Source organism: Ictalurus furcatus, chromosome 12 (genome assembly GCF_023375685.1).
Source record: "Ictalurus furcatus strain D&B chromosome 12, Billie_1.0, whole genome shotgun sequence".
NCBI classification, from domain to species: Eukaryota; Metazoa; Chordata; class Actinopteri; order Siluriformes; family Ictaluridae; genus Ictalurus; species Ictalurus furcatus.
This window is the reverse complement of record NC_071266.1, coordinates 9,817,294-9,843,058: the sequence shown is the minus strand read 5'-3', so window position 1 is coordinate 9,843,058 and position 25,765 is coordinate 9,817,294. Positions and strand designations below refer to the sequence as shown.

Genomic DNA, 25,765 nt, shown 5'->3' with positions numbered 1-25,765 from the left:
ATTCTTAGAATCGTGCTTGCAGTATACTACACGATCACACGTGACGAATCGCGTGATACCGCGTGAAAAAGCGTGCATTCTTAAAGTTCACATCTGTATGGTATAGTAGTTAAAATAGGTATGCTATAGTAGATAAAATAGATATTGTATAGTATAGTATATAAAATAGGTACAATATACTTTACTGTAGTAGAGCAGATAAAATTGTTATAGTATAGTATAGTACAGTAAAGTATAGTATAGTAAAGTATAGTATAGTAAAGTATAGTACAGTATAATATAGTATAGTAAAGTATAGTATAGTGTAGTGTAGTATGGCAGATCAAATAGGTATATCTCTATTGTGTTAAAAACTCACCTTAAGACAGACACAGACACTCTTTCCTTCATTCGTTAATTGCTTTATTGCCATACTTACAGCCTGGGTGATGGACCAATACAGAGTAGACAGTAGATAAAATAGGGATTGTATAGTATAGTAGATAAAAAAAAAATACAACTCCAATTCTAAAAAAGTTCGGATGCTGTGTAAAATGTAAATAAATGTAAATAAAAACAGAATGCAATGTTTGTAAATCTCATAAACCCATGTTATTCACAATAGAACATTATAATACACAACATAATAGAACAATCAAAAGTTTAAACTGAGTAAATGTACCATTTTAAGGAAAAAATAAGGTCATTTTGAATTTGATGGACGCAGCACGTCTCAAAAAGTTGGGACGGGGCAACAAAAGGCTGGAAAAGTAAGTGTTACTAAAAAGAAACAGCTAGAGGAAAATTTTGCAACTAATTAGGTTAATTGGCAATAGGTCAGTAACATGACTGGGTATAAATGAGCTTGTGCTGGAACACATGAAATACCTGAACTGGCTAGGGGTTTGTTGAGTGTACACTACCTGGACGGGGCAGAAAAAGGAAGCTATCAATGGCTGCAACCAGATTTCTGAGAAGGCAGGTTGTGAAAAACCCTAGTGTGACTGCGAAAGACCTGCAGCAAGACTTGGTGGCAACAGGCACTGAGGTTTCAGTGAACACAGTAAGGTGTGTACTAAACGCAGAAGGTTTCCATGCTAGAACTCTAAGAAGTAGACCACTATTGACCCAAAAGCACAAGAAAAGTCAGCTCAAAATCATATAAATAGGTCGCAGAAGTTTTGGGATTCTGTTCTGTGGAGCGATGAAGCAAAACAGGAACTTTTCGGTACAATGGATCAGCGGTATGTCTTGAGGAAGAAGAATGAAGAAAGAACTCTCTGTCCACAGTTAAGCATGGTGGTGGCTCGGTGGTGCTCTGGGGCTGCTTTGCATCCTCTGGCACTGGAATCCTGCAGCATGTGCAAGGCAATATGGATTCATTGAAGTATCAGGAAATCCTAGGAGAAAACATCATGCCATCTGTGAGGAGGGTGAAGCTTGGGCGTCAATGATCACAAGCAAACCTCAAATTCCACCAAGGCTTGTTTGCAGAAGAAGTCCTGGAAGATTCTACAGGGCCATCACAGTCACCTGACTTGAACCGCATAGAAAATCTCTGGTGGGATTTGAAGAAGGAGGTTGCAGCATGCAAACCCAAGAACATTACTGAATACTTGCCCATCTGGAATATTCATGTACTTCACAATCACCCTTTCCTGAAGTAATATTAAATTGTGCATTGCACTTTTAGTTGAAAAATGAACATGTGGTATTTTGCTCATTTGAAATGAGTTAGTAAGTGAGTTAGCACATTTTACCAAGTGTGATCAAGTCTGTACATGTTTTTACACATACAAACCTTTAAAATTAGTGGCTGAGAGAGTAATATAGAGGCAGCAAAACAAAATTCAGCGTTTTTTTTGACATATTTACATAAAAGGAAAAGGACAAACTGTAGCTTGCTAGGTATCTTAACATTTTTAGTTTCTCAAAGCAGTGATGCTCTTTAAAGAACCGGGGCCTTATCCCGCCAGCAGGACGGCCAGATTGATGGGGTTTAAATATATTCTTTCTCTGATACCCATATATTACTGCATAATAAGCACAATGTTCGTTTTTACTCCGTACCTCTGAATAGAGGCACTGATCTGAGCTTTGTTTCTGTTTTACAATAAACAGATATGTATCTATGCCATAGATCTATAATGACATCACAATTTGTACACTCTGGCCTCCTACACTGTAAATTCCCGGCCGCTCTGCTCGTGCTCGAGTAGCGAATGGCGATCAGGCTGCATGTGCGCTCGTTCGGTTCTGGAGGTTTGAGATGAAGATCGAGAGATCTGGCTGAGTCTGGAGTGACTGCGGTGAAGGTTTCGAGGGCTGCATCGCCTCTCGTCTAACCCCACATGAGTGCTGACCTGAGACGACTTCAGACTGCATATGCGCCCGTGAGCTCTCAATTCATATTGATCCACTGACGTCTTCTTATAGCTGAAAGAAAGCAGCGAAAATATACTCACAGTGATGTCATAGGGCCAAAAAAGAATTCACAAATTCTCACAAAGGAAATAGCAAAGGACGTGCTGGGATAAACAAAAAGGAGTTTCCATAAAAGTTGCAGTCTTTTTTTTTAAATAATACTCACTCTCTGGTACTACACTAAAATACACATAAGCTAAGTGTATGTGTAACATATGCAACATTCAATGCAATCCTTTTTCTATTCTCTACGCATAATGCTTTGAATTTATCAAAAATATTTAATGCCAATACTTTAGGAGAGCATAATATACAAATGAAACCTGCTGCTTGATACTGCAATGACTCAAAGATTTTTGGTGTAAATTAGCCTGAAGGTCACGGCTGAGAGCGCCATTAAATGAATCATTAAAGCCGAAGCCTCCTCACCAGCGCAGCAGTAAAGAGGAGAGCAGCACAGAGACGGAGGAGGCAGCCATGGCAGCTGAACCCATCCACGGCTGGAGCACCAAACCCACAGGCATAAACACACCTGAACACATACACACACACAAACCTTAGCACATTAGTATGCACATTAATATTTTATGAACACATCTCCAAAATACATGAGTGCTTAGACAGTGAACAAAAATTCCTAACAAACAGTAAAAAAGTATTTATGAGCTGGGGGGACAATGTTCAATTCCTGATCATGAAAAATCAAAATAGAAAATCAAGTTTTAAGTTTTAGTATAACAGAAAAATACAGCAGCAACAAAATGTAACCAGGGAAATATATAAACAGTTTAGACACTCTTAAAATAAAATGAGACAAAAAAAATTCAATTTATAGAAACAATGATACTTCCTTATTAAAATCTTCAGGTAGCATTTGTTAAAATATTAATAGTAGGGAAAAAAACCTTATGGGAATTATTTTGATTTGGGGTATATTGTAAAGTAAATAAGTTTAATTTTCTTTCTCTGAAGCACAATTAAAAATGAAAGAATTACAGTAATTTAACTTATTCAGCAAAACCTTTTTAAAAATCCTGACAAATTATTACAGTATAGAATTATACACACTAGAGGGCAAAAATCTTAGTAAGTTGTGATTTGTGAAGTTTTTCACCATGTAAAATGTGTGTGTGTGTGTGTGTGTGTGTGTGTGTCTGTCTGTCTGTCTCTCTCTCTCTCACCGGCTGCGATCGGTATCCCAAGCAGGTTATAAATAAGAGCAAACGCAAAGTTGATTCGGATTCTCCGCACCGTCTTTTTGGACAGCTCGATGCTGGCCACCACGTCCAGTAGATCATTCTGTCAAAAGTTTAAAAAATAAAATAAAAAATAAAAAAAGTAAAAAAGCAAATGCCACATGCAACTGCAATCTTATAATAAGAACGTGATGAATTATTGGAGAAGAAAAAGTGACATCTGAACCGTGTTGAAACATGTTATAACCTTTACTCAGGCTCACCCGGATGAGAACTATGTCTGCCGCCTCGATGGCCACATCAGTGCCCGTGCCAATGGCGATGCCCAGATCGGCGCGAGCGAGAGCGGGCGAGTCGTTGACCCCATCACCCACCATGGCCACCTTAAGCCCTTTTTCCTGCAGCTCCTGCACTTTAGCAACCTTGTGAGAGGGCAAGACCTCCGCAAACACTTTCCTGATGCCAACCTGCGTGAGAGAGTGGACATGTAAGCACATGTGTATGCAATATAAAATCATTTATGCAGACGAACATTGTGAGGGAAAATCACTGTGTCCCTTTTTAAATAAAGTCGATGGTTAAAACAGTCACAACCATTTTATCAACATAGCCAGTGTCTCTGCACACATCAAAATATAAAAATAACATAAAATGACACTCCTGTATAAAATTTACAAGCTATGACACATCAAATGTGATGCACATCAATCTATTATACATTATTATTATTTAAATTTAAATGATGGATGTGAAATCAGGGGAGTGAGAGTATGTCATCCCTCTCACCTGGAGAGCATGGCCTCTCAGTGAAGATAAGACAAATGGGGGATGTTTCAGGTCTTTCAGACAGACATTCACAGATTAAGTAAGAAAGTTAATCGGAACCAGTGCTTCACCGCTTTTTCCCCAAACATCGTGTCTGTATTAAAACCCACAATGAAATGTTTGTGTGTCAGTGAACGTGACTGGCACCTGTGTGGCGATGGCTTTAGCAGTGCGACGGTTGTCTCCGGTGATCATCAGAACGTCTATCCCCATCCGGCTCAGTGTGTGTACCGCCAGAGCGGACTCCTCTTTCACTGTGTCTGCTATAGCCAGCATAGCACACAGCACACCTGAGACACACAGGCAGATCTCTCAGTTGATGGAAAGAACGACTTACACCTAGTATGTTCATGGCTATCAGTGCTCACAGATCGGATATCGTGAATAGTGTGGTTGGCAAAGTGTTCATTTGGTATTCATGGACAAAATCAATAAGCCTGTAGAGTCCGGTCTGGGATTATTGGCACCCTTTTAAAAAATATGCAAAACATTTTTTTTTTAAATATTGTATGTATTGGGTTGGGTTTCCACATGTCTCCAGTGTGCAGTTCAACATGATGATGGATAATAAAAACGATTTTACATGTGTACAATGTCATATTTATACCCTTGAGAAACGGGAAACAAAAAATCGATTTCTGGAGAATACAATTAAAAAACCTCAATTTTTTTTAAAGGAATACAATTTGGTGGCTTTTATATTAAATGTTATTCTTCAGGGGTGTAATTACTTTTATTCATATTTTTGAGATAAAATACTACTATTGAAAAATCTTTAAAAAGTTTTAGATAAATTAGATAATTATAGAGGAAAGTTAAGTAGTTTATCCAATTGTTCGTTTGAGTAAAAAAAAATCATCATAGTGTTGTATTATATAATCATTTCTACCCACTGTCTCAAAGAGCGCCAATATTTCTAAAGCTATTGGACTTACTTACAAGCTGTGATTCAAGCAAATTCATTCATGTGTTATTAAATACACATCAGGCATCTCTCAGAGGTTGGACTGTACCATCTATAGCCACTAAAATGGCTGTTTGTCCTTTTGTCTCATGGCTGCTCATAGCGTCATCCACGTCGGCTGTGACCTGTAATCCGTTCCTCTCCATCCACTGCCTGTTCCCGATCAGGACGGAATATGAGGGAGGTCCTGTACACACACACACACACACACACACACACACACACACACAACACACAAAAAAATCACACAATCACAGAGTCACTGTAACAGTCAGTCCATACACCAGGGGGCAGTATAAACCCACAACACTAACCTGAACCCACGTCTCCATCTGTGACTAAGTTACTCTCATCCGTCGTGGCTCCCTGGAGGGTGAGACAGGTCAGGTTGTTTGTGTGTGTCTGTGTTTGTGTGCCGTCTGTCTCTACACTGGTCTGCAGGAGCTGCTCGATGTTGGAAACTCTACAGCTGATCCCACACCCTGGTACTGCCTGGAAGTCATGGCAGAAGCCCAGTGTCTCTGTGCCAAGCTCCTGCAGTGACACACACGAAAAACACACACACTTGATTATGCATCCCTAATTCGACTTCAGTGCTTCAGACCAAGTTGATTCCAGGTCTGTTTAGCATCGGAGAGTGTTGCGAAGTACATGTATAATACTAATATTGTGCAAGAAATAAAATGAAATGAAATGGTTATATGTTAAATGGTTACAATTACACAACTGCACTTTTTAACTATATAGTATACAGTTATTGAAGGGAAATTATTTATAATCGCACAAGCCAGTGTCACCCAGATGAGGATGGGATCCCTTTTGAGTCTGGTTCCTCTCAAGGTTTCTTCCTGAATGAGGTGAAGCAGGGTGACTGTTACCATCCTGTTCATTTTCTGACCATAGCATGATCTCTGTATTTTATTCCTTTCATACCACAGCAATTTGCCAACCCTAACCATTTTTATTTATTAATGAACAGCTGTACTTTTTATCCATTTATAGTTATATTTAATGTTGTGGAATGTCCACAAGACAAGTTAATGTTCTCACAGCTATACACACTTGTTAATTCACCATCCTCTTTTTTTCTCTCTCTTGAAGTTAAAAAGATAGTAAATGCAGATTGTTACTGAGAACCCGGAAGCCCTCTGTCCTGAAAACTTTCCTGTGTCGGAAAATTTTGTATAATATAGATTTACCTCTGTCGGTGTATCTATGACTATGACAGTGTGTGTGTGTGTGTGTGTGTGTGTGTGTGTGTGTGTGTGTGTGTGTGTACCTCTTTGCAGTGTTTGGCGACTGCCATGCCCAGTGGGTGTTCGCTGCTGGCTTCCGCAGTGCCCACTACGGCTAGAACTGTCCGGAGAGGCAAACGTGCTCGATCCCACAGAACCAGCACCCGGGTGACCCGAGGAACCCCGTTAGTGATGGTGCCTGTTTTGTCAAACATCACCGCTCTGATCTGCAGCAGGCAACACGCAGAAGAGTTTACTGTCTTTGTGCCACATAAAAAACATGCCTCAATGACTGAAGATCCAGTTACACTACAGATTTTACTTTCATCAGCATGCACAGTTCAAGACCTTAGTGAAACATCATATTAAACCTTTGAAAGAGCGGCAAGAAATCATGCGGAAAACAATACATAGCATAAACTTTATTATATAGCAAACTAGGGATGGAAATGAATGAACAATTTTTACTATAATCGAATGAGGCAATATCACAGATTTTAGTATATCATTATATCATCATGATATGATATTAAATTATGTATAACATATAAAACTATACAGATTAACCTTTAAAAAGAATGCCTTAACCTTAACGTTTGGTTAAATATTTAGAGCAATATTTGAAATATTTATATGAGTGGAAATGATAATGAAAATCCATGCCTTGTGGGCCATCTCCAGCGGCTCTCCGCCCTTGATAAGAATGCCGTTCTGTGCCCCGATCCCAGTGCCCACCATCACCGCCGTTGGGGTCGCCAGACCGAGAGAGCAGGGGCAGGCGATAGACAAAACGGTGATGGAGGCTTGGAAGGCAAAACGCACCACCACGTCTGTCCGGGATATATTCTTATCATAGTCCTAAACAAAACACACCGCTGTTAAATACAGGGGATTTGGACACACCGAAACATATGGGATGAATTGATAAACAGGCTAACAGGATAACTGCAGTAGGAAAAGTAATCAAGGAAGCCATGTTGTTAAACAGCTGTCATTACTCACGGGAAAATACTTCGCCACGATGTCAAAGTCAAAAGTCCCAATAATAAGCCACGCTGCCAGTGTTGCCACGGAGACAAACACGATGAATGGGACGAAGTATCCACTCAGCTTGTCTGCAAATTGCTGGATTGGTGCCTGAGAAAGACAATCAGGACACATTCATAATCACAATCTAATTAACTTCTAAGTAATTAAAGGTGTGTGTGTGTGTGTGTGTGTGTGTGTGTGTGTGTGTGTGATGAATAAGGGCCATTGTGTGTAATGTTTATCTTGTACAATCATCGTCTTGAAGGGTGCCAATAATTCTGGAGTTGTCTGTGGCACTCCCAGCTGAAATCTGGCTATGTATTTTGTAGGTAAATGTTTACATGCATGTTGTGTTTGTGTATATGTGTGTTACCTTAGACGTCTGTGCCTCCTCCACCAGACGGACGATCTGGCTGAGCGTTGTGTCTCCTCCTACATGTGTGGCCTCGACTAGCAGCGCTCCATGAGCATTAATCGAGCCAGCGATCACACAGCTGCCAGGCTTCTTCCTGACTGGCATGGGCTCTCCTGATGTAACACAACGTGACTAATGAACACTGCAGTCCGTGTTTAGACATTGGGCTAATTGGGTCACAGAGTGATACCTCACTACCACCCACAAACTGAGCCTCAGCTTGGACAAAAGTGAGCGAAAGTTTAAACAGAGTAAAGTGGAAATGTGATGATAATGATCCAGTTATATTCAAGAATTATATTAAAATTCATTATCGTCATTGTGTAATCACATAGCACATTGTTGCCAGTCATATTAGTCATATACATATATATATATATATATATATATATATATATATATATATATATATATATATATATATATATATTAGATAACCAAGTTAGCTAGCGAGTATTGTTAGTTAGCAGTCTAGCACACAAATGCTAATGCAGGTAGTGTTAGCAAGCAGGTGATATTAGTTATCTAAATTTAACATTAACATTAATTTATAGCTAGCTAACCAACCTTAACCAAGGCCATAACTATATCTTGAACACTGGGGGGAGACCAAACCATTTGGTGGGGGTGGGGTCACAAATGTAATAATCCTTTATAGTTCTATATGTAATAAAGGCCCGAATTTTTATATATACATTATTTATATATACTGTAATTTATATTTATATAAACTTTATATATAATGCAAGACCTTTCTATTTAGGACCAAAATAACTACAGTAAGGTCAGTGTGTATTACAATACAAAAACAAGTTAGATTAGATGGTTTATTATATTTCAGATGTACTCATTCTCAACCCCAGGCAGGGGACATCTTATTATGCACAGATATAGTGAATAATATGTTCCAAACAGTAGAGCAGACCAAATATGCATTACAAAACTTCCATTGTGTTTATACTGCTAACCTTTTTCCTGTTCCTGTCAGCTTACCCATTTTTTTTGCTGTCCCAATGAAAAAAACAAATATAATTTCATTCTCTTTTCATTATTGTCATAATGTCTCTGTAAAACAACATGACTGTGTCAGCTAGCCAGACAAAGTTAACTTACACAAAAGTATTTACTCACTCTCAAGATGTTCCAAACCTGTACACTGATTTCAGTGTAACACAAAAGGAGAAATGCCCACTTGCAGTATAGTTTTTATGGCGCCTTTATAGTGCACCTTTAAAGCATGATCGCTATCTTCTGCAATTTTATGGAATAGAGCTGTTATAGAGTGGAAAAGCGTAGGGAGAAATCTTCATTTATGTGGTGAAAAGTAACAGTATTTAGGTTTGGAATGACATAAGGGGAAGTAAATAATAACAGAATTTTCATTTTTACGGGAACTATCCCTTTAACTTTTTGAGCACAGACCTGACAAGGACATACAGACTAGCATCAAAGTACAATGGTTGCAGACACTTCAGGGTTTATTGTCCAGAATAAAGAATTAAAGGAATAAAGAAAAATAGATGAAGCTAGATTTGCAAACAATGTATTTTTATTTTAAATAAATGACTCCGTGCTAGCCACAACCTAAAAATACATGAGTCAAATCCACACGTTTTACTATGTTCTAGTAAGTCTGAGGATGATAACTCTCTGACTTTTAGTTTTATGAATAATTTTCTTAGCTAAGTGAATTCATTGAAAGGCTATCGGTAAAGCCAGATAACCATGTTCACTGGTTTAGTTAAATGTAGTTTAGTGTTTCATGATGCTTTAATGTCTATGGTGGTTACAGCCCTGATCTTAACCAACACCAACTTATAGTCAGCTAAAATGATAAGGTGCTAGCATTAACATTAGATGCAGGTTTGTTAGTGAATAAACTGACATTTCATACAAAGTAACTTTTGTTACAAATCAGTCATTAAAGTCACTTTCTTTTTTAACAATAAATGTATTTAGTAAATTATTAGTTATACATTGTTTAAGTTCACCTTAGCTGGCTAGCTATAGAGTAGATAGCGAAGTTGGATAGTGAATAATGTTAGTTAGCAAGCTAGCAAACAATAGCTAGCAAAATTTAGCAAGCAGGTGACATGAGACAAAACACTAAGTTTGTTGTTAGCTACTTTATAGTTAGCTTACAGGTTAGTTACTGAGTAATGTTAGTTAGCAGGTGATGTTAGCTAGCTAAGTAACATTAGCCAAAACACCAACTTGTACTTAAGAGTTAATATGATAAGTTGTTAGAAAGATAGCATGAATATTTGGCAAAAATTTAATCAGGAAAATCATTTGAGATTTTATAGAAGGTATGTGTTTAACATAAAATCAGTGATCATAAAATCAGAGCCTATTTTTATGATCATTTTAGATCATTTTAAATGTCCCCATGAGACATAATAACAAATAATAATATAATGGAAAAAAAACTCTTCTAGAAATATAAATGTAATATAATTGCTACAGTCAATTAGCTCTATTCTATTAAAGCCTTAATTCTATTTAAATCTTTTGAAAGGAGTACTCGGCGAAGTATCACAAGCTTGATTATCAGAAGTGAAATTCATTGGTACCTGTGATCAGAGACTCATCAGCCATGGAGTTTCCCTCGATCACTTTCCCATCGACAGGAAACTTCCCACCAGGTGCCACTTTAACCACGTCTCCTCTCTGCACCAGCTCCACGGAGATATGCTCCTCGCTTTAGGGGACGTAGTGGAACATTAGGGCACATAGCAGGGCTGCTTGTGTGTATGTTTATGTTTAAGGATTGTACATAGTGTTTTACAGTTTTAAGAAATAATTAATGAATTCTTTTTTCTGCCTCTAACAGTCAGTTTTCCCAGAGACCTCCAATTAGTCATTAATATTCATGAAGCAGACCCAATATGTTTATTAATATCTATTAGTTCTATTGTTTGTCATATAATTTAACCTAAATTTGCATAGCATGCCAAATTAGCATGTGGTTACCAGGTGTCACCTAGTTTACAAGAGTAGCCTACTATTTAGACCAATATGAAGTAGACGTTTGTGTATGTCACTGTATGTTAATTCTAGCTGTGAGTTATTCAAAATGCAAGCGATTTGCCACTGCTGAACTGAAGGAACTGCGCTAGGTAGAGATGACATGTTTTCTCAGTGGCTATGTTTACACGCACATCAAATTCCATTTAAGGTCCATATTCGGGTTGCGGCCATATTCCGAATACGATGCTTATATGCGTACAGACATCGGAATATTCCTGTGAACATGGTTGTTGTAAGTATGCATGAGTTGTCATTCCTAAATACCTAGCCTACAACTAAGCATCTGTTAGCACCCACAATTCCTTGCGGACTGAGCGTGCGCATATATCTCCATTCAGTAGATTTTCTGAATAAGGGGTTTACATGCAACAAATTTCCAATTAAAACAGCCATATCCAATGGGTGGGAATCAGAATATTGTCCTAATCTGAACTGGGCAATTGGATTGTGGTGTTTACATGACTCAATACTAAATATTCCGATATCGGTATATTGATGCACATGTAAACATAGTCAGTCAGTACGTTTACATGGACAACAATAATCCAATATTAACTCGATTAAGACAATACTCTGATTAAGAAACTACCATGTAAACAGCAGTTTTTTGTTACCTTAATCCGATTAAAGTCATACTCGAAGTAAACACAAATCGAATTAAGACATGTGGAGTATTCCTGTTTTAGTCGCATTTATAAAACTTCATAAATCTTTTTGCTGCAGACGACAGTGCCGTTTACTGAGACTGAATAACTTTCTGAAGGGAGCTTGAGATTGCCATTAAAGAAAATGAATATATTGTCATTTGAACATCAGTTTATTTGAAATGAATGTAAACCCACTTTACACTTTTTTCAAATCCAATGTGTGTGAGTGCAGAGCGAAAATCATACTGTAGCACTGTCTTATCGCAGCACTTTAAATATTTTATTTTAACATTCTTGTAGTACTACCGTAATGCCACTAATGTTGCACTACTGTAACTGTGGCATTTCATTTTTGACAATGAATCAGTAATGTGATTTCATATGAATAATTCATACCTGATGATGGAGTTGTCATGGCTCAGTGTCACTATAGTCGCATCTGTGGCCTGCAGAGACATGAGTTTTGCCAGAGCCTTTGATGTCTTACTCTACAAAGACACAAAATAAATACTGTATGTGCTGATCATTTAAATTTAATAGTAAAAAAATTAAAATGTATCCCTTTTCTACAGAGCAGTAACAACAAAGTCACTTACATAATAAGCAATATCAATTTGAGCTTTTTATCACCAAAACATACACAGGGCATTTTAGAATTCTGTTACAGATTAACCTAAGAAAGCAAAACCCAGACTCAAGAACTGGATTTGATTTCAAAAATCACAGAACCTATTTTATGACACTGTCATATCTGGACCACGTGAAGGAAGTGAGTGTGTAGTATGATCAGGCAGAGATAAGTGGGCATGACTTTAACCTCAGATAGATGCCAAACAAAGAGCAGCTTAGAGCAACAACCCACAGAAATCCAGGATGACTCAACCAATTATCAATATTTCTTTACATTGCGCAATATAGAATGTGAGAGTCTTATTGTTTTTACAACACTAAGCCTCAGTATGTTGCTGTTACAAAGCATAATCATTTGGTATCAGCTAACAATCATGAGTATACCAAAACACAAATATACTCTCCCAAATTCTATACATTATTATTACATACAGAAAATATAGTATCATATTTACAAAGTAAGAAGCAATATTTAAATACATTTTCCCTAAGTAATTATATCACTATGGTCTTGCATTATTACAGATATTGTCCCTCCAGAATTTTGCAATTTCGCAATCGCAGAAATGAACGCAAAATCAAGCAAACTCCGCAATATTCGGAGGAGCTTGCAATTTTTCCAAATTATCGCAGATTTTCCGGAGATTTGGGCCGAGACGTATTATGTGACATCATCATCGAGCATGAGTACAGCTAAAAGGTCTCATTTACCATTAAACACAATCACTGTGAAAGAGAATTTCATGCACATGAAATTTCGACAGTTCAAAAAAAAAAGCACAAAAAATTCTGCAAATTGCATCACAAATTTTGAGGGAAAAAAAAAGCTGCAGCAAAATCAAGCCATAACAATCACAAAAAACTCTGCAAAATCCTGTACGGACTGTTTAAAGAACAGCTATGAAACATTAGACCGATCCACTGATGCACATCATACATTCATAAGTTAAAGTAGGTTATACATAATATGCATTTACTGCAGTTTAATTACCTTATTTCTATTGATTTTATAGCGTATTTGCATGGATTAACCTCTGTAATAGCAGGTTTATATTAATGCACTCATTTTCTAATATGTTATCTTTTCTATACCAACAACTAATTCACAGGCAAATGCTCCATACAAACAGAATAGAAACCGTGAGGAACTGGTGCTGTAGTAAAGCGTTTCTGTGAGAAGAATTTTATTGAACATTTTTGGAAGGAGTCCCATGTGTCCACACTTCATACATTTTTTATTAAAATTTCAAATTCAGCTAACTTCCTTAAAGACTAATAGAATTAATCTAATGTCTGCCAAAGGCAGACTTCCAACCCGTCAAACACAATAACAACATCAGCAGTTCAACTGTAGCCGAATTTTGCAGGAAAACCGTGGCCTGGCAACACTGACTGAAACAGCTGGAACAGCCTGTCTGTCAGAGCTTGGCATGTGTGCTGAATTTTGTGTGAAATAAGGCAAAGTCTGAGGTCTACAAACAACCGAAGCTTCGGTTTTACTACTTAAAAATATTATTTAATATTTATACTACCTTCATTTCTGACCTACTATGATTTTTACCCTTTCAGCAGATTTATACAGCAGATCAATTTATGTATGTAATCTTTTTTCTTTTTTTTTTGTAAATATGTAATCTCTTTTTACTTTCAGCTCAAACGCATCTCAGTGACAGGGCTTCCAGGAGTTTTATGACATTTTATTTTACCTTGGCAATGTGCTCCAGCCAGCGTCCAAGGGCAATGAAAACAAACAGCATGGGAGGTGTGTCGAAAAAAGTGACTGGACTTTGCTTGGCCTCCTCGCTCATGGCTACAATCAGCACCACACAGGAGTAAATGTACGCAATAGTGGTGGCCAGAACGATGAGCACGTCCATGTTGGCCACACCATGCCTCAGAGAACGATAAGCTTGGATATAGAAGTATCGACCTCCAAAGATCTGACAGAGGTGGAGATAGAAAGATGGACAGAATCAAATTGAGGCAAACTGCTCAAGGGCCCAACAGTGGCAGCTTGGCAGTGCTGGGGCTTGAACTCACAGCCTTCTCATCAGTAGTCCAACATCTTAACCACTGAGTTACCACTGCACCATATTATTCCTAACAATATCAAGTAACTGTATGTCACTAAGATGTTCTCACATAACACAATGTGTACTAAATTGTATGTGTATTAATAATTAAACTCAACAGAACTTTAAAATGATGTATATTTAATTTAGATTTTTTAATACCACAGCACTGTTGAATTCTCAAATCTGATTGGTCAGAAGGACAAAATACAGAAATGTGTACTGCCACTGCCAAGCTAAAGTAAAAATACAGTAATTGGAATATTTGTTTTTTTTAGAAAAAAGGCCTGGAATTTGAGCACATACTGTATAACTTTTGATAACTGCTAACAATTGATAACTTCTTTCTTTTCTATGAGCTTGACTGGTTTATCCTTATAGTGCACATACCTTTAATAAAACACTAATCTAATCTGCTTCTCCTTTCTCAAATGCAAAGATTGAAGTCTTTGCCAGAACACTTGCTTAATATTTTCCTTATCATTCTGTAGGAATAGTCAGGATTAAACTGTAATAAAACTTTCGAGCTTCAGCGTGCATGTACTGTACTCTTCGATGATAGAAACGAAGCATCACCTGGACCGGGGTACAGAGCAAGAAAAAGATCAGGTTGAGGAGCGAGAGTCCAGGCAGCACGTTCTGCATTTCTGCCATGGATCCTCCATGTTCTCCATGATGCTTGTCCATCACCATCATGTAGATCATCAGACCCATGACAGGGATCCCGAACAGCAGATTCAACAGGAAAGATTGACGCCAACTGCAGGAACAAGACACAGAGTGACGTTTGGGTTTAACATGGCTGTAAACACACTATACATCTGGCAAACACCTTGCCTCCCCTATGTACCGATGATCTATTTTAGCACACTATTACTATAGATACATGCCCAACATATTTTCAGTGGAGAAGGACATCATAGAGGTGCTCGTTTTTTGTGCATTTGGCTCATTATTGTGATAATACTGTATCACTGCATTTTAAAATAGATATATAATTGCTGTGAAAACAGATACTTGCAGTCGTATCTCCTTCTGGTGATCCAAGCCATCATTTTTCCTTAGGGCATCATTCTTTATCAAGGACACACCAAACCCAAGACCCTAAACCACAGAACGTAAATAGTGACACATGAAAATCTGAAATATGGCTGTATATGTTAGCTTCAGTGTATGTGGTTTGAGAAATCCCTTTAGATGACGGTGTGGCTGAAATTTTTTTTCTGCTTATAACATACAGTACTGCGCAAAGGATTTAGGCACCTTATTTTCTCAGTACAAACTTTTTTATAGGTTTTTATTTTGACTTTATTACTACATTATCGAATCAGTATAAAAAACATTTTACATTTCCAAACATTAGTTTTCCAGCACAAAATTAAATGTTACAGAAAAATGTTTGTACTTCAGTAAAGAAAGCAGTATATTATGTAAGAGAACAGACAAAAAAACACGATGAAGGCTGCTGCGTTTCGCTGCAAAAATTGTGCAATAGTCAAAGTCTCCAGAAGAACTGTAGCTGGTTCTGCAAGATGCTCAGTAAAACTTACAGCTCATTTCCTTATTAAACTGCACACACTGTACCGGAGACTACTAATACATTTTTTAAAGCAAATGGTCATCACACCAAATATCGCCTTTGTTTCATTTATTACTGTTTACTGCTCTTTATAGTATTTTTTTTATGTAGAAACATTTAATTTCATTATTTTTGAAGGCATCTTTGCTCTACAACATTTTGTTGCAAGACTATTGCACAGTACTGTACTTTAACACTTCTGTCTTAAACTGTAAATAACAATAAATACTGTTTGCCAAAACATTGCACTTTATTCCCTTCTTAATCTTATCCAAGCCATCTTCCTGGGTAAAGATCATGCTGGGTAGTTTAACAAACAGTCAGTCTGCCTAGAGATATCTAAAACTTCACTAGCTGATTTCATCACACAGAGAATTTCAGGCTTTGATCAAGTTTTTGGATAGCCATGTGCCTCACTGGAATTTACATAAACCCTCTCAGGTCAGTTTGTAATCAGATCTCAGCTATAAAAATGCTCACGATGCTTCTGCACCACAGCCAGAATTAAATCTTTAAATGAAAGTAAACGAAATAAACCCTTTTCACATTTTTGGGGGTAATTAAACTTTAAAATGCTAGAACTTTACTTTTGATTGAGATACATACAGTATTTCAGTTCAGGAAAACATATACACTGATCAGCCATAACATTAAAACCTAATATAGCCTAATATTGTGTACGTCCCCCTGGTGCCACCAAAACAACCCTGATCCATCGAGGCATGGACTCCACAAAACATTTGAGTGTGTGCTGTGGTATCTGGAACCAAAACATTAGCAGCAGATCCTTTAAGTCCTGTGAGTTGCAAGGTGGGGCCTCCATGGATCGGACTTGTTTGTCCAGCACATCCAACAGATGCTCGATCAGATTGAGCCAGTTGCTCAGATCCTTATGCTTGCCCATTTTTCTTGCTTCTAACACATCATCTTGGAGAACTGACTGTTCACTTGCTGCTTAAAATATCCCACCCCTTGACAGGTGCCATTGTAACAAGATAATCAATGTTATTCACTGCACGTGTCAGTGGTTTTAATGTTATGGCTGATCAGTGTACAACACTTCATAAATGAAAAAATAAAATAAAATAGTAATACGTAACATGTATAACCTAAAGAACATTAGCATTAGCTGCTTTATTTCAGTTATTCATTTACTACATAAGAAACATGTTTGTCCATCAATCACCCTGTTTCAACTCCACAACCCTAAACCCCATCATCAGACCATTCATTTGTAAAAAGGCACTCAACCACCTCTTGAATCAGCGCAGCCATTTTTCATCAGGGCAGTAATTACTACTGCGGGACCAAAGCCAAGGCCAGAAGATACAAAGCAATCAAAGCTCTCATTTATCAAATTGGATGTACATATTTAAAAAAAAAAAAAAAAAAAAAAAAAAAAACAGAAATATCTCGTAGGTACATGGATAAACATTCAATTTGTGCAAGGGCACTCCTGTTTACCTCGATAACTCGGATGATGTCACGTACCCCGACCACTTCGGGATCGAACTTAATGCGAGCCTTGTTGGTTGCCAAGGCAACAGTGGCCTCCAGAATGCCATTTGTTCTGTGGAGTTTTGTTTCGATGTTATGGACACAAGAAGCACATGTCATTCCAGTCACCTGTTGAAACAACAAGTATAGATGAGTTCCAGGAGCACATACAGCACATCAATGATAATAACCCTTATAAAAGTATAATTGTGCCCCTTTCTGAAAGGTCCTCAGTGAGTGCGATATGCAACTCAACAAAAGAGCAATAACAGAATATTTATATCATATTTAGAAGGGGAGATGCAAATTTTGAACTATTGCTATTTTTAGGACATCTTACTATATGCAAATTTTTCTTAGTCGTAACAGTGAAATAATATGTGTAGGAATCTAAAACACGAAATATCTCATTGGAATAAAATAAAATTATTTGTCTTCTTGATTTTGTCCTTTTTCTGCACTCAATTTATATTAACATAAACAGTAGACTCATTTACAAATACTGTAAATGATGATGTGTATCAGAATTGTTCAATAAATATTATTTTGCATAAATTATATCGGCAGCTAATAAACTTTTGTTCTAGCTAAATTATCTTTCTTTATATTCTACCGGATATAACCAACCCAGAATGTTAGCTAAAATATTTAAGTGGAGATATAGTTTAGATTTTCCCTTGTTGTCCTTACTACTACATACAAGTTACTACTTTTAAATTTAGGCTATTCTTAATAGGACTCATACATGAAATTGGCCTTTAAAGCTAAATTAATATGTATTGTTGTCACCATTTTTCAATTTAGAGTCAAATCGGAATCTTGTGAGCAAAGGGTCCACCATTTGATCCCTTTAACCATGACTATATAGAAGTAAGCCTTTAAAGTAATAGTGCGTCAACATTTTGCTCAGGAATGACTACAGATTTCAAAGTACTTGTTACAAATGTGATCATGACTTTTTTTTAAAATCTTTTTCTGAGCTCACTCCAGTCAATCCAAATCCTGCATGTAAGCATCCCCAAATCAATCATCTGTACACATGGACTGTATATTACTACAACACATCACATAATCTAGAATCAGTTCTTTTTTTTTTAGTATGACGTCTTTCAGTTAATCATTTACATTTTAAATACTTTAATATATATAAGTGTGTGCTTACACTTTGTACCTAAGATATTGAGAAGCAACGTCCACGTTTAAATGAGACAGATCAAATATTGAGTAAGATATTAAACTTTCAATTTAGTATAATTTTTCTGCGCACAATTCACATGATAACACATAATAACACATAATAACACATAATAACATAACATAACATAACAGCCCAAGCTCACAGAAAGGTCCAGAAGGCCGTTGCTTACTGCACCCTCATCCATTAGAGAAGCTCCAAATCCCAGTCCAGTGATGAGTTTAACTATCTGCTCTGAATCCACGTAGTCTGGGTCATATCTGATTTCAGCTTTACCTGCCATCAGGGCTACAAGGACAGATTTGATACCTATACACATAAACATAGCTTTAAATGAAACATCAAACACAATAGAAAAAGCACACCATACACATTAACACAGATTAACAACACATTAATATAATGGGACATATTATCATAATAACACATTAACACACCTGTATGCTTGTGTAGCTTTCTCTCGATGTTGGCCACACATGAAGCGCACGTCATCCCTGTGACCCGTACAAAACATTTCTGTGTCTTTTCTTCTTCAGGAACCTCTATTCTTGTTGAATTGACTGAAGATTTGGGGGTCTGGGGCATAGTTCTTGGTGGAGTCATGTTCTTGAGGTGTGAGGATGTGCTTTTTTTTGATGCTTGTCTACTGTGTAAGACGTCATTAAGGCCAGAATCTTAGATGGAGAGACAGAAACAGTAAACAGTGAATGGTATACAGAAATATATCATCGATAGCAATCATCAATGAATGATGGAAGGAATAAAACACATGGGGATGTGCCGTTATAGGAAATATTAATATTGTGGAACGTCCACAAAACATGTTAGTTCCTGTTATCACTTACAGTGGAGGAAATAAGTATTGAGCGTGGCAATATTTTTTTCAGTAAATATATTTCCAATGAGGCTAGTCACATGAAATTGAAATTGAAATCCAAACATTAAAGTCCATAAATGAAGTTATGTGTAATAATGTGGAATGACAGTGGAAAAAAGTATTGAACACGCTAATTGAAATTTAATTAAAATTTATTTAAATAAGTGGAGAAGCCTTTGTTTGTAATGACTGCTTCAGGACACTTCCTGTATGAAGAAATGAATCAGCCGAAGTATTCAGGTGTGATTTTGTCCCATCCTTCTAAACATATTGTATTTAAATCTTGTTCATTTGGATTCAAGCCAGGTGACTGGGCCATTCTAACACCTTGATTTTTTTTTCTCTGAAACTAATTGAGAGTTTCCTTTGCTGTATGCTTTGGATCATTGTCCTGTTGGAATGTCCACCCACGTCTCATCTTCATCATCCTGGTGAATGGCAGCAGATTCTTCTCAAGAATCTCCTGGTAAAGGGCTCCATTCATCATTCCTTCAATTATATGAAATCTACCAGTACCATGTGATGAAAAACAGCCCACACCATGATGCTTCCACCTCCAAACTTCACTGTTGGTATAGTGTTTTTAGGGTGATGTGCAGTGCCATTTCTTCTCCAAACATGTTATGTAGTATGTGAGCCAAAAAGTTTAATTTTGCTCTCGTCTGACCAGACTACACTCTCCCAGTACTTCATAGGCTTGTCCAAATGAGTTGTAGCAAACTTTAAACGAGCTTTGACATGCCTTTTCAGTAGTAATGGAGTCTTGCAGGGTGAGCGTGAGCAGTGAAGTGCATTGCCTATTGTTTTCTCTGTGCCTATGGCACCTGCTGTCTCCAAGTGTTTCACCCATTCAATACACATTCAATACTTATTTCCCCACTGTATTATAACTGTACCAGCTTCTCTTTTTCTCTTGAAGTTAATAAGACAAGAAAATGTTACCAAGAAACTGCAAACCATGAAGCCGCCTGTCCTGAAGACTCTCCCGTATTATAACACTTACAGCTTTAACTCTGACTGTTTAGTAAGACAAAGCGCTTACACTGGAGACTCCTTCCAGAAACGTTAAATAAACAACCCCTTGTGTTTATTAGCATTTGCTATATAAGTCTCAATATAGAAACAATGACATATTAGAATGAGAGCATTAATATAAACTTATGATTTACCTTTCAGCCAGAACTATTTTCAGAGTTGCTTTTTTTAAATTAAGAAAATTAATCAACATCTTCTGACCAATCAGAATCGAGAATTCAACCGTGCTGTTGTATACATCATAACTACTTAACAACTACATATTAGTAAGCAAACATCACAACTAGAACTTATAACAAATAATAATAACAACTTGCAAGTGTTAAACTGGGTAGAAAGTCATTTCTGTATCTCTTAACTAAAGTGCTACAGTCATGCTGAGTACTGATACTAATGGCTGCTGAAACATAAAGCAAGCATTAGCCAGAGGGAGAAAAAAAGTAATATAAGCCCTCTATAATCCGCTTAGCTGTTCATTCTCAATCCTGGCACTTGCATACTATTTAAAGGTTGCTAAGTCTGGTTCTGAGTCATTCAAATTCACTATTGAAAAGTTTCTTATTATTCTTCAATGCCCACCTTCTGACGGTTACCAGAGAAACACAGCATCTCAAGATCTCATTTAATGCACATAAGATCATTAGATGTGGCTGATTTTAGTGATTTTAGCCCCCCCCCCCCCCCCATTTATGGCAGTTGCAGCTCAATGGACTTTATCCATTTAATATTTTCTGATTTTGAAATCATGTGAGTTTTAGTTCCTGCATAATAACTAGAAATAAATCAGGAAAAAGTATCTGAGAGATTAGAGTGCCTGGCCGTGGACTTTAAAATCCAACATTTACAGAGTTTGCCTATGGGAAATGTTTGCTTTGACTCCTTTACATTGCCTTGACTTTTTACACAGCTCCACACAGGCAGATCAATCACATCATAAGTCAGGTGAGGTAAACTGCAATGATTAGCAGTAAACATTAGGAAAGTTCATTGATATAACTTAAAATTCCTGTCAGAAATTCAGTCAGGTTAGCGCATCCTAATGAGCTGCCTAACTTAAGCAGTAAAGATTGTGAATATGACCTAAATTGCTGTCAGAAATCATTAAGTTAGTTCGTGTTAGCTAGCTGGCTAGTTTTAGTAGTGAAGATTATTGATATTTGTAAAATGTGAGTCTTAGAAAATTCTGTCAGGTTAGCTTGCTGGCTAGCTTTAACAGTGAAGATTGTGGACATTCCTAAATATGAATTAAATATCATGTCATGTTAGTTAGCTCGCTAGTTGTCTAATTTTACTAGTGAACATTTTAGCAGTGTACATATTACTAAATGTAACTTAAAAATCCTGTCAGAAATCCTGTTAGGTTAGCTCATGTTAACTAGCTGGCTAGTTCTGGCAGCAAAAATTGTATACAGTTGAAAATATGACTTCTTGAAAATTATGAATATGAAAATCCTGACAAATACTGTCAGGTAAGTTCACAATACATTCTTGGCTAGTAGTGAAGATTGTTTACATTCGAAAATATGACTTGTACACCTTGTTTTCCTGCGCAGCATGAGATGGTGCTAGTGTTTCAGTTTCAATCCCTTTACTGGTTTAAAAGAAAAAATTGTCGTATATCCATTTTTCCTCACACTGACTGTGTGAGCTAGTGTTTGCCAGAATTGAGAGCTGTCAGCCAATAAGACACCAGTATTTCCACATATTTTCCTGTAAACCCTGTCTGGTCAAGTCTCCGTTCACTGAAGATATAAAATTGCAACATTGCCGTCTTCTTTTACTGATGTCTAGAAATTGGAGAATTGGAGAATTACTCGGAGCTAAAGAAAAAATCTTCAGAGCTACAGCCCCAAATGCTCAGGCCAGGTTATGCCCAATCATGCATAAAGTGTGATTTATTTTAAAAATGCATTTTACTTAATATTGTTTTCTTAACAATAAATTTGTAATGCAAGTAATGTAATTTTATTGACGTCAGTAACTGTAATCAAATTACATCAATTTAAAATGTAATGCGTTACATGACTGTGTTATCAGAAAAAGTCATTAGAATATAGTAATATGTTACTTTGTAACACGTTATACCCATAAAATTCCTGTCTGAAATTGTTGCACTACTTAATGTTAGCTTGCTGTCTAGTTTTAGAAGTGAAAATGATTAACATCATATAAAAGTTGTGTTAATCAGGTTAGGTCAGGTTAGCTCATCTTAACTAGCTGGCTAGCTTTAGCAATGAGTATTGTGTACATTTGTAAATATGGCTTTAAAATCCTGTCAGAAGTTCGAAGCACTTACTGAAGATAATGAATTAATGAATTAATTAATTAATTAATTTAAAAAATACAGTTATGAATGCAGATTCTCCAGTATGCTACACCATGACTGTTGATGGATATGTGTGCACAGTTTACCTTGTTCAACGGACGCCTCAAAGCCCATGTCCTCAATGGCGTCCCTGAGTTCTGCAGGACGGGTCACTCTGGGGTCAAATGTAATTATTCCCTTCTGTTCCTTTAGATAAACTGTGATAGCATGCACACCAGTTTTCTGGGATATTACTTCCTCTATGGACTCCACACAAGAGTTACATGTCATGCCTTTTATTATAATCATCACTTTCAGGAGTGAAGCGCCGTCCACGGAATGAAACCCACATATTTGAGAGTGCACAAACCCATTAGTCCTGGAAATTTGTTCCTGGAATTCTGGAGTTATTCTAAAATTCCCAAAAGGAAGTTCCTCTATTACTGCTTTGATTGTGACCAAGGTAACTAGAGAGGGATCATATTTCAAATCCACACTTCTGCTTTCCAGAGACACCAACACACCCTGGACACCTGGCATTCCAGATAAGCTCTCTGTAATATTTTTCACACACGACCCACAATGCATCCCTTCCACACCAAAGCTCGCCTCCACCCATTCGGATTGTGCCTTCTTCGGAAAAATATAACTTGAGTCTGTCTGATTGAGACAGGCATCAAAGCCTACGTCTTGTATGTGTTCCCTTAGATTTTCTGGATTCACTTGCTTGGGGTTATACCATATAACGGCTTCCTTGTCACTTAAAGATACGTTCAAACCCTTAACCCCTTGCAGTGCTCCAATCCGGTCCTCGATGGAGCGTACGCATGAGAGGCAGGTCATCCCTTCCACTCTGATCCTTACCAAGCTCCCTTCCTGAGCTGACTCTCCAGGTTGAGGAGCATTTGTCACATCTCTCACTCCATATCCCATCCCCTGAATCTCCTGTAGGATCTCTTTGGCTGTGACTGTAGATGGATGGTAGGCTACCCATGCTCGGCCACCAGACTGGGGAATAAACACATCGGCTACACCGCTGAGCACAGAGAGACATTTCTGGAGGGAGTGAGTGCTGTCTGGGCAGGAAGGGCTGCTAGTTAGAGTTAGAGTTAGTTGAGAAATGGGGCCGACATTGGGTCGAAGTTCACTCAGACTTCCTGCCATATAGGCAAGATTATCGAAGGCATGATTGTTGGAGACTCCTGTCTCACACGGACCTCCATTTTCCTAAAGACAAGGAGTGTGATTAAAACCAATTTGTGCATTTTATAATCCTAAAAAACGTATAGATGCCTCTCTTGTGGCAAGACCTGCACACTGGGAGACAAATGAACCCGAATGAACCCGAAAGTGAACTCTGGAGCTGAATGGAAATCCCACTGCAGATTAAACACACACACACACACACACACACACTACAGGGTATTGTAGGACTAAAGTCCCCCCACCACAAAGTACATCAAAGAGCAGCTTATACAGCAGGAAGGTAAGTCTGACTGATGTATCGTATCACCTCAGCTTATCGAGAGCTTATAGCCTATACATTCAGAGATGCTATTGTATTACGCTCACTTTATTAGTCCTTACTCCTGAGCTTTTATTTGGAACTTTAAGCCTGTTGTTTTCAAGGCTAACAAGGCACTTGATTTATAATTATTTCTCCCTACACAGAACCTTTCCCCTGAAAACCATTCAACAATTTTGGTAGGTGAAAATTAACAGCAGTGTACCCGAAGCACTTTTTAAAATAACTTTTTATATCACTTTTATAACCTCTGCACACATACAAATACATACTGTACATATTAAATATGCTCAATTATTTCCTAAAAGAATTTTACACGTTCCATAATAGTTTTCTTTCATCGGTAGTTTTCAACCACTATAGTTTTCTTTCACTGCTTTCATTCTGTCTGAATATTATTTTATATTACATTATATTAGCCTATATTATATTTTTGGGGGTCTTGGCCTCACACTCCTCCATACATAATGCAAAGATAAAGAGCATTTTGGCTAGACGTATGTAGCTTTATTAAATGACTAAGTTTTTGGAGATGGATTTACAAGCATATTTTTAGCGTAATATATTCTGAGTAAAAAATATCCTTCTCATTAAACTTTAATAATACTTTCAACTTTAAAATAACTTGAAACTTTCAAAACTAGAATGAGCTGCAATGAAACCTAATAATAATTCAGAATAACTGATTGCGTGCACGTTTGTGCGTGTTGATTTGTTGTGCTCATTAAGTCACCGACCTTCAGTTCTTCCAGTCCGTCTGTTTCTCTTGAGGATAGACAGACGCACCGCGGGGACTTGGGGCACGGACACGGGGGCGCGCACTCCACCATGCACACCTGCTCACCGAGAGCCGCGCCGGTACGCGCCAGCTTCACGCGCTTCGCGATGTTATTGAACGAACCAAACTTATTCATGTTGACTTCTTCCTGTCTCAGCTCTCTCTCTCTCTCTCTCTCTCACACACCCACACACACCGCACCTTGCACGGAGTTAACGGTAGATCCGCGGGCAGCGCATTTAAACCGCGTAAGATTTTTTTTTTTTTTTTGCACTCGGTGTGACGTCAAACCACTTTTACTTGTGCTTGTGCTACATTCACGTGTTGTTGGAAAAAAGAAAACCTGAAATACAAAATGCAACGTGTTGTTGTTGTTGTTGTTGTTAATAATAATAATAGTAATAATACTAATAGTTATTTCTCAAACCCAAGGTCACTTTACAATATTTTTTGTAAATTACAAACATAAGCCAGCATTACACTTGAAAATATGTTTATATATTTATATATTACATTATCAACATGTCA

The 25,765-nt window shown here is 37.4% G+C and overlaps 1 protein-coding gene across 1 annotated transcript; it reads right to left on the bottom strand.

Moving 5' to 3' along the window:
• Nucleotides 1-380: 380 nt before the first annotated feature.
• Nucleotides 381-25,480, bottom strand: atp7b (ATPase copper transporting beta). The gene is made up of 21 exons (XM_053638350.1): nucleotides 25,197-25,480; nucleotides 23,042-24,161; nucleotides 19,155-19,391; nucleotides 18,863-19,026; nucleotides 17,490-17,651; nucleotides 15,468-15,550; nucleotides 15,023-15,206; nucleotides 14,081-14,314; nucleotides 12,141-12,232; nucleotides 10,641-10,768; nucleotides 8,026-8,180; nucleotides 7,626-7,760; nucleotides 7,287-7,481; nucleotides 6,668-6,850; nucleotides 5,703-5,922; nucleotides 5,438-5,575; nucleotides 4,572-4,714; nucleotides 3,863-4,066; nucleotides 3,585-3,702; nucleotides 2,833-2,935; nucleotides 381-2,415 (listed from the first exon to the last, which is right to left on the bottom strand). Exons 1-21 carry the CDS (start codon nucleotides 25,371-25,373, stop codon nucleotides 2,157-2,159), a joined length of 4,434 nt encoding a protein of 1,477 aa, XP_053494325.1. The 5' UTR covers nucleotides 25,374-25,480; the 3' UTR covers nucleotides 381-2,156.
• Nucleotides 25,481-25,765: the final 285 nt, after the last annotated feature.

Bases quoted from the DNA above. Each gene is read 5' to 3' on its own strand.
- atp7b (XM_053638350.1), bottom strand. From the start codon at position 25,373: ATGAATAAGTTTGGTTCGTTCAATAACATCGCGAAGCGCGTGAAGCTG. The intron at 3,703-3,862 runs GTGAGCCTGAGT...AACTTTTGACAG, and splicing joins CAGACATAGTTCTCATCCGG to AATGATCTACTGGACGTGGT. The intron at 2,936-3,584 runs GTGAGAGAGAGA...GTATGTGTTCAG, and splicing joins TGGGATACCGATCGCAGCCG to GTGTGTTTATGCCTGTGGGT.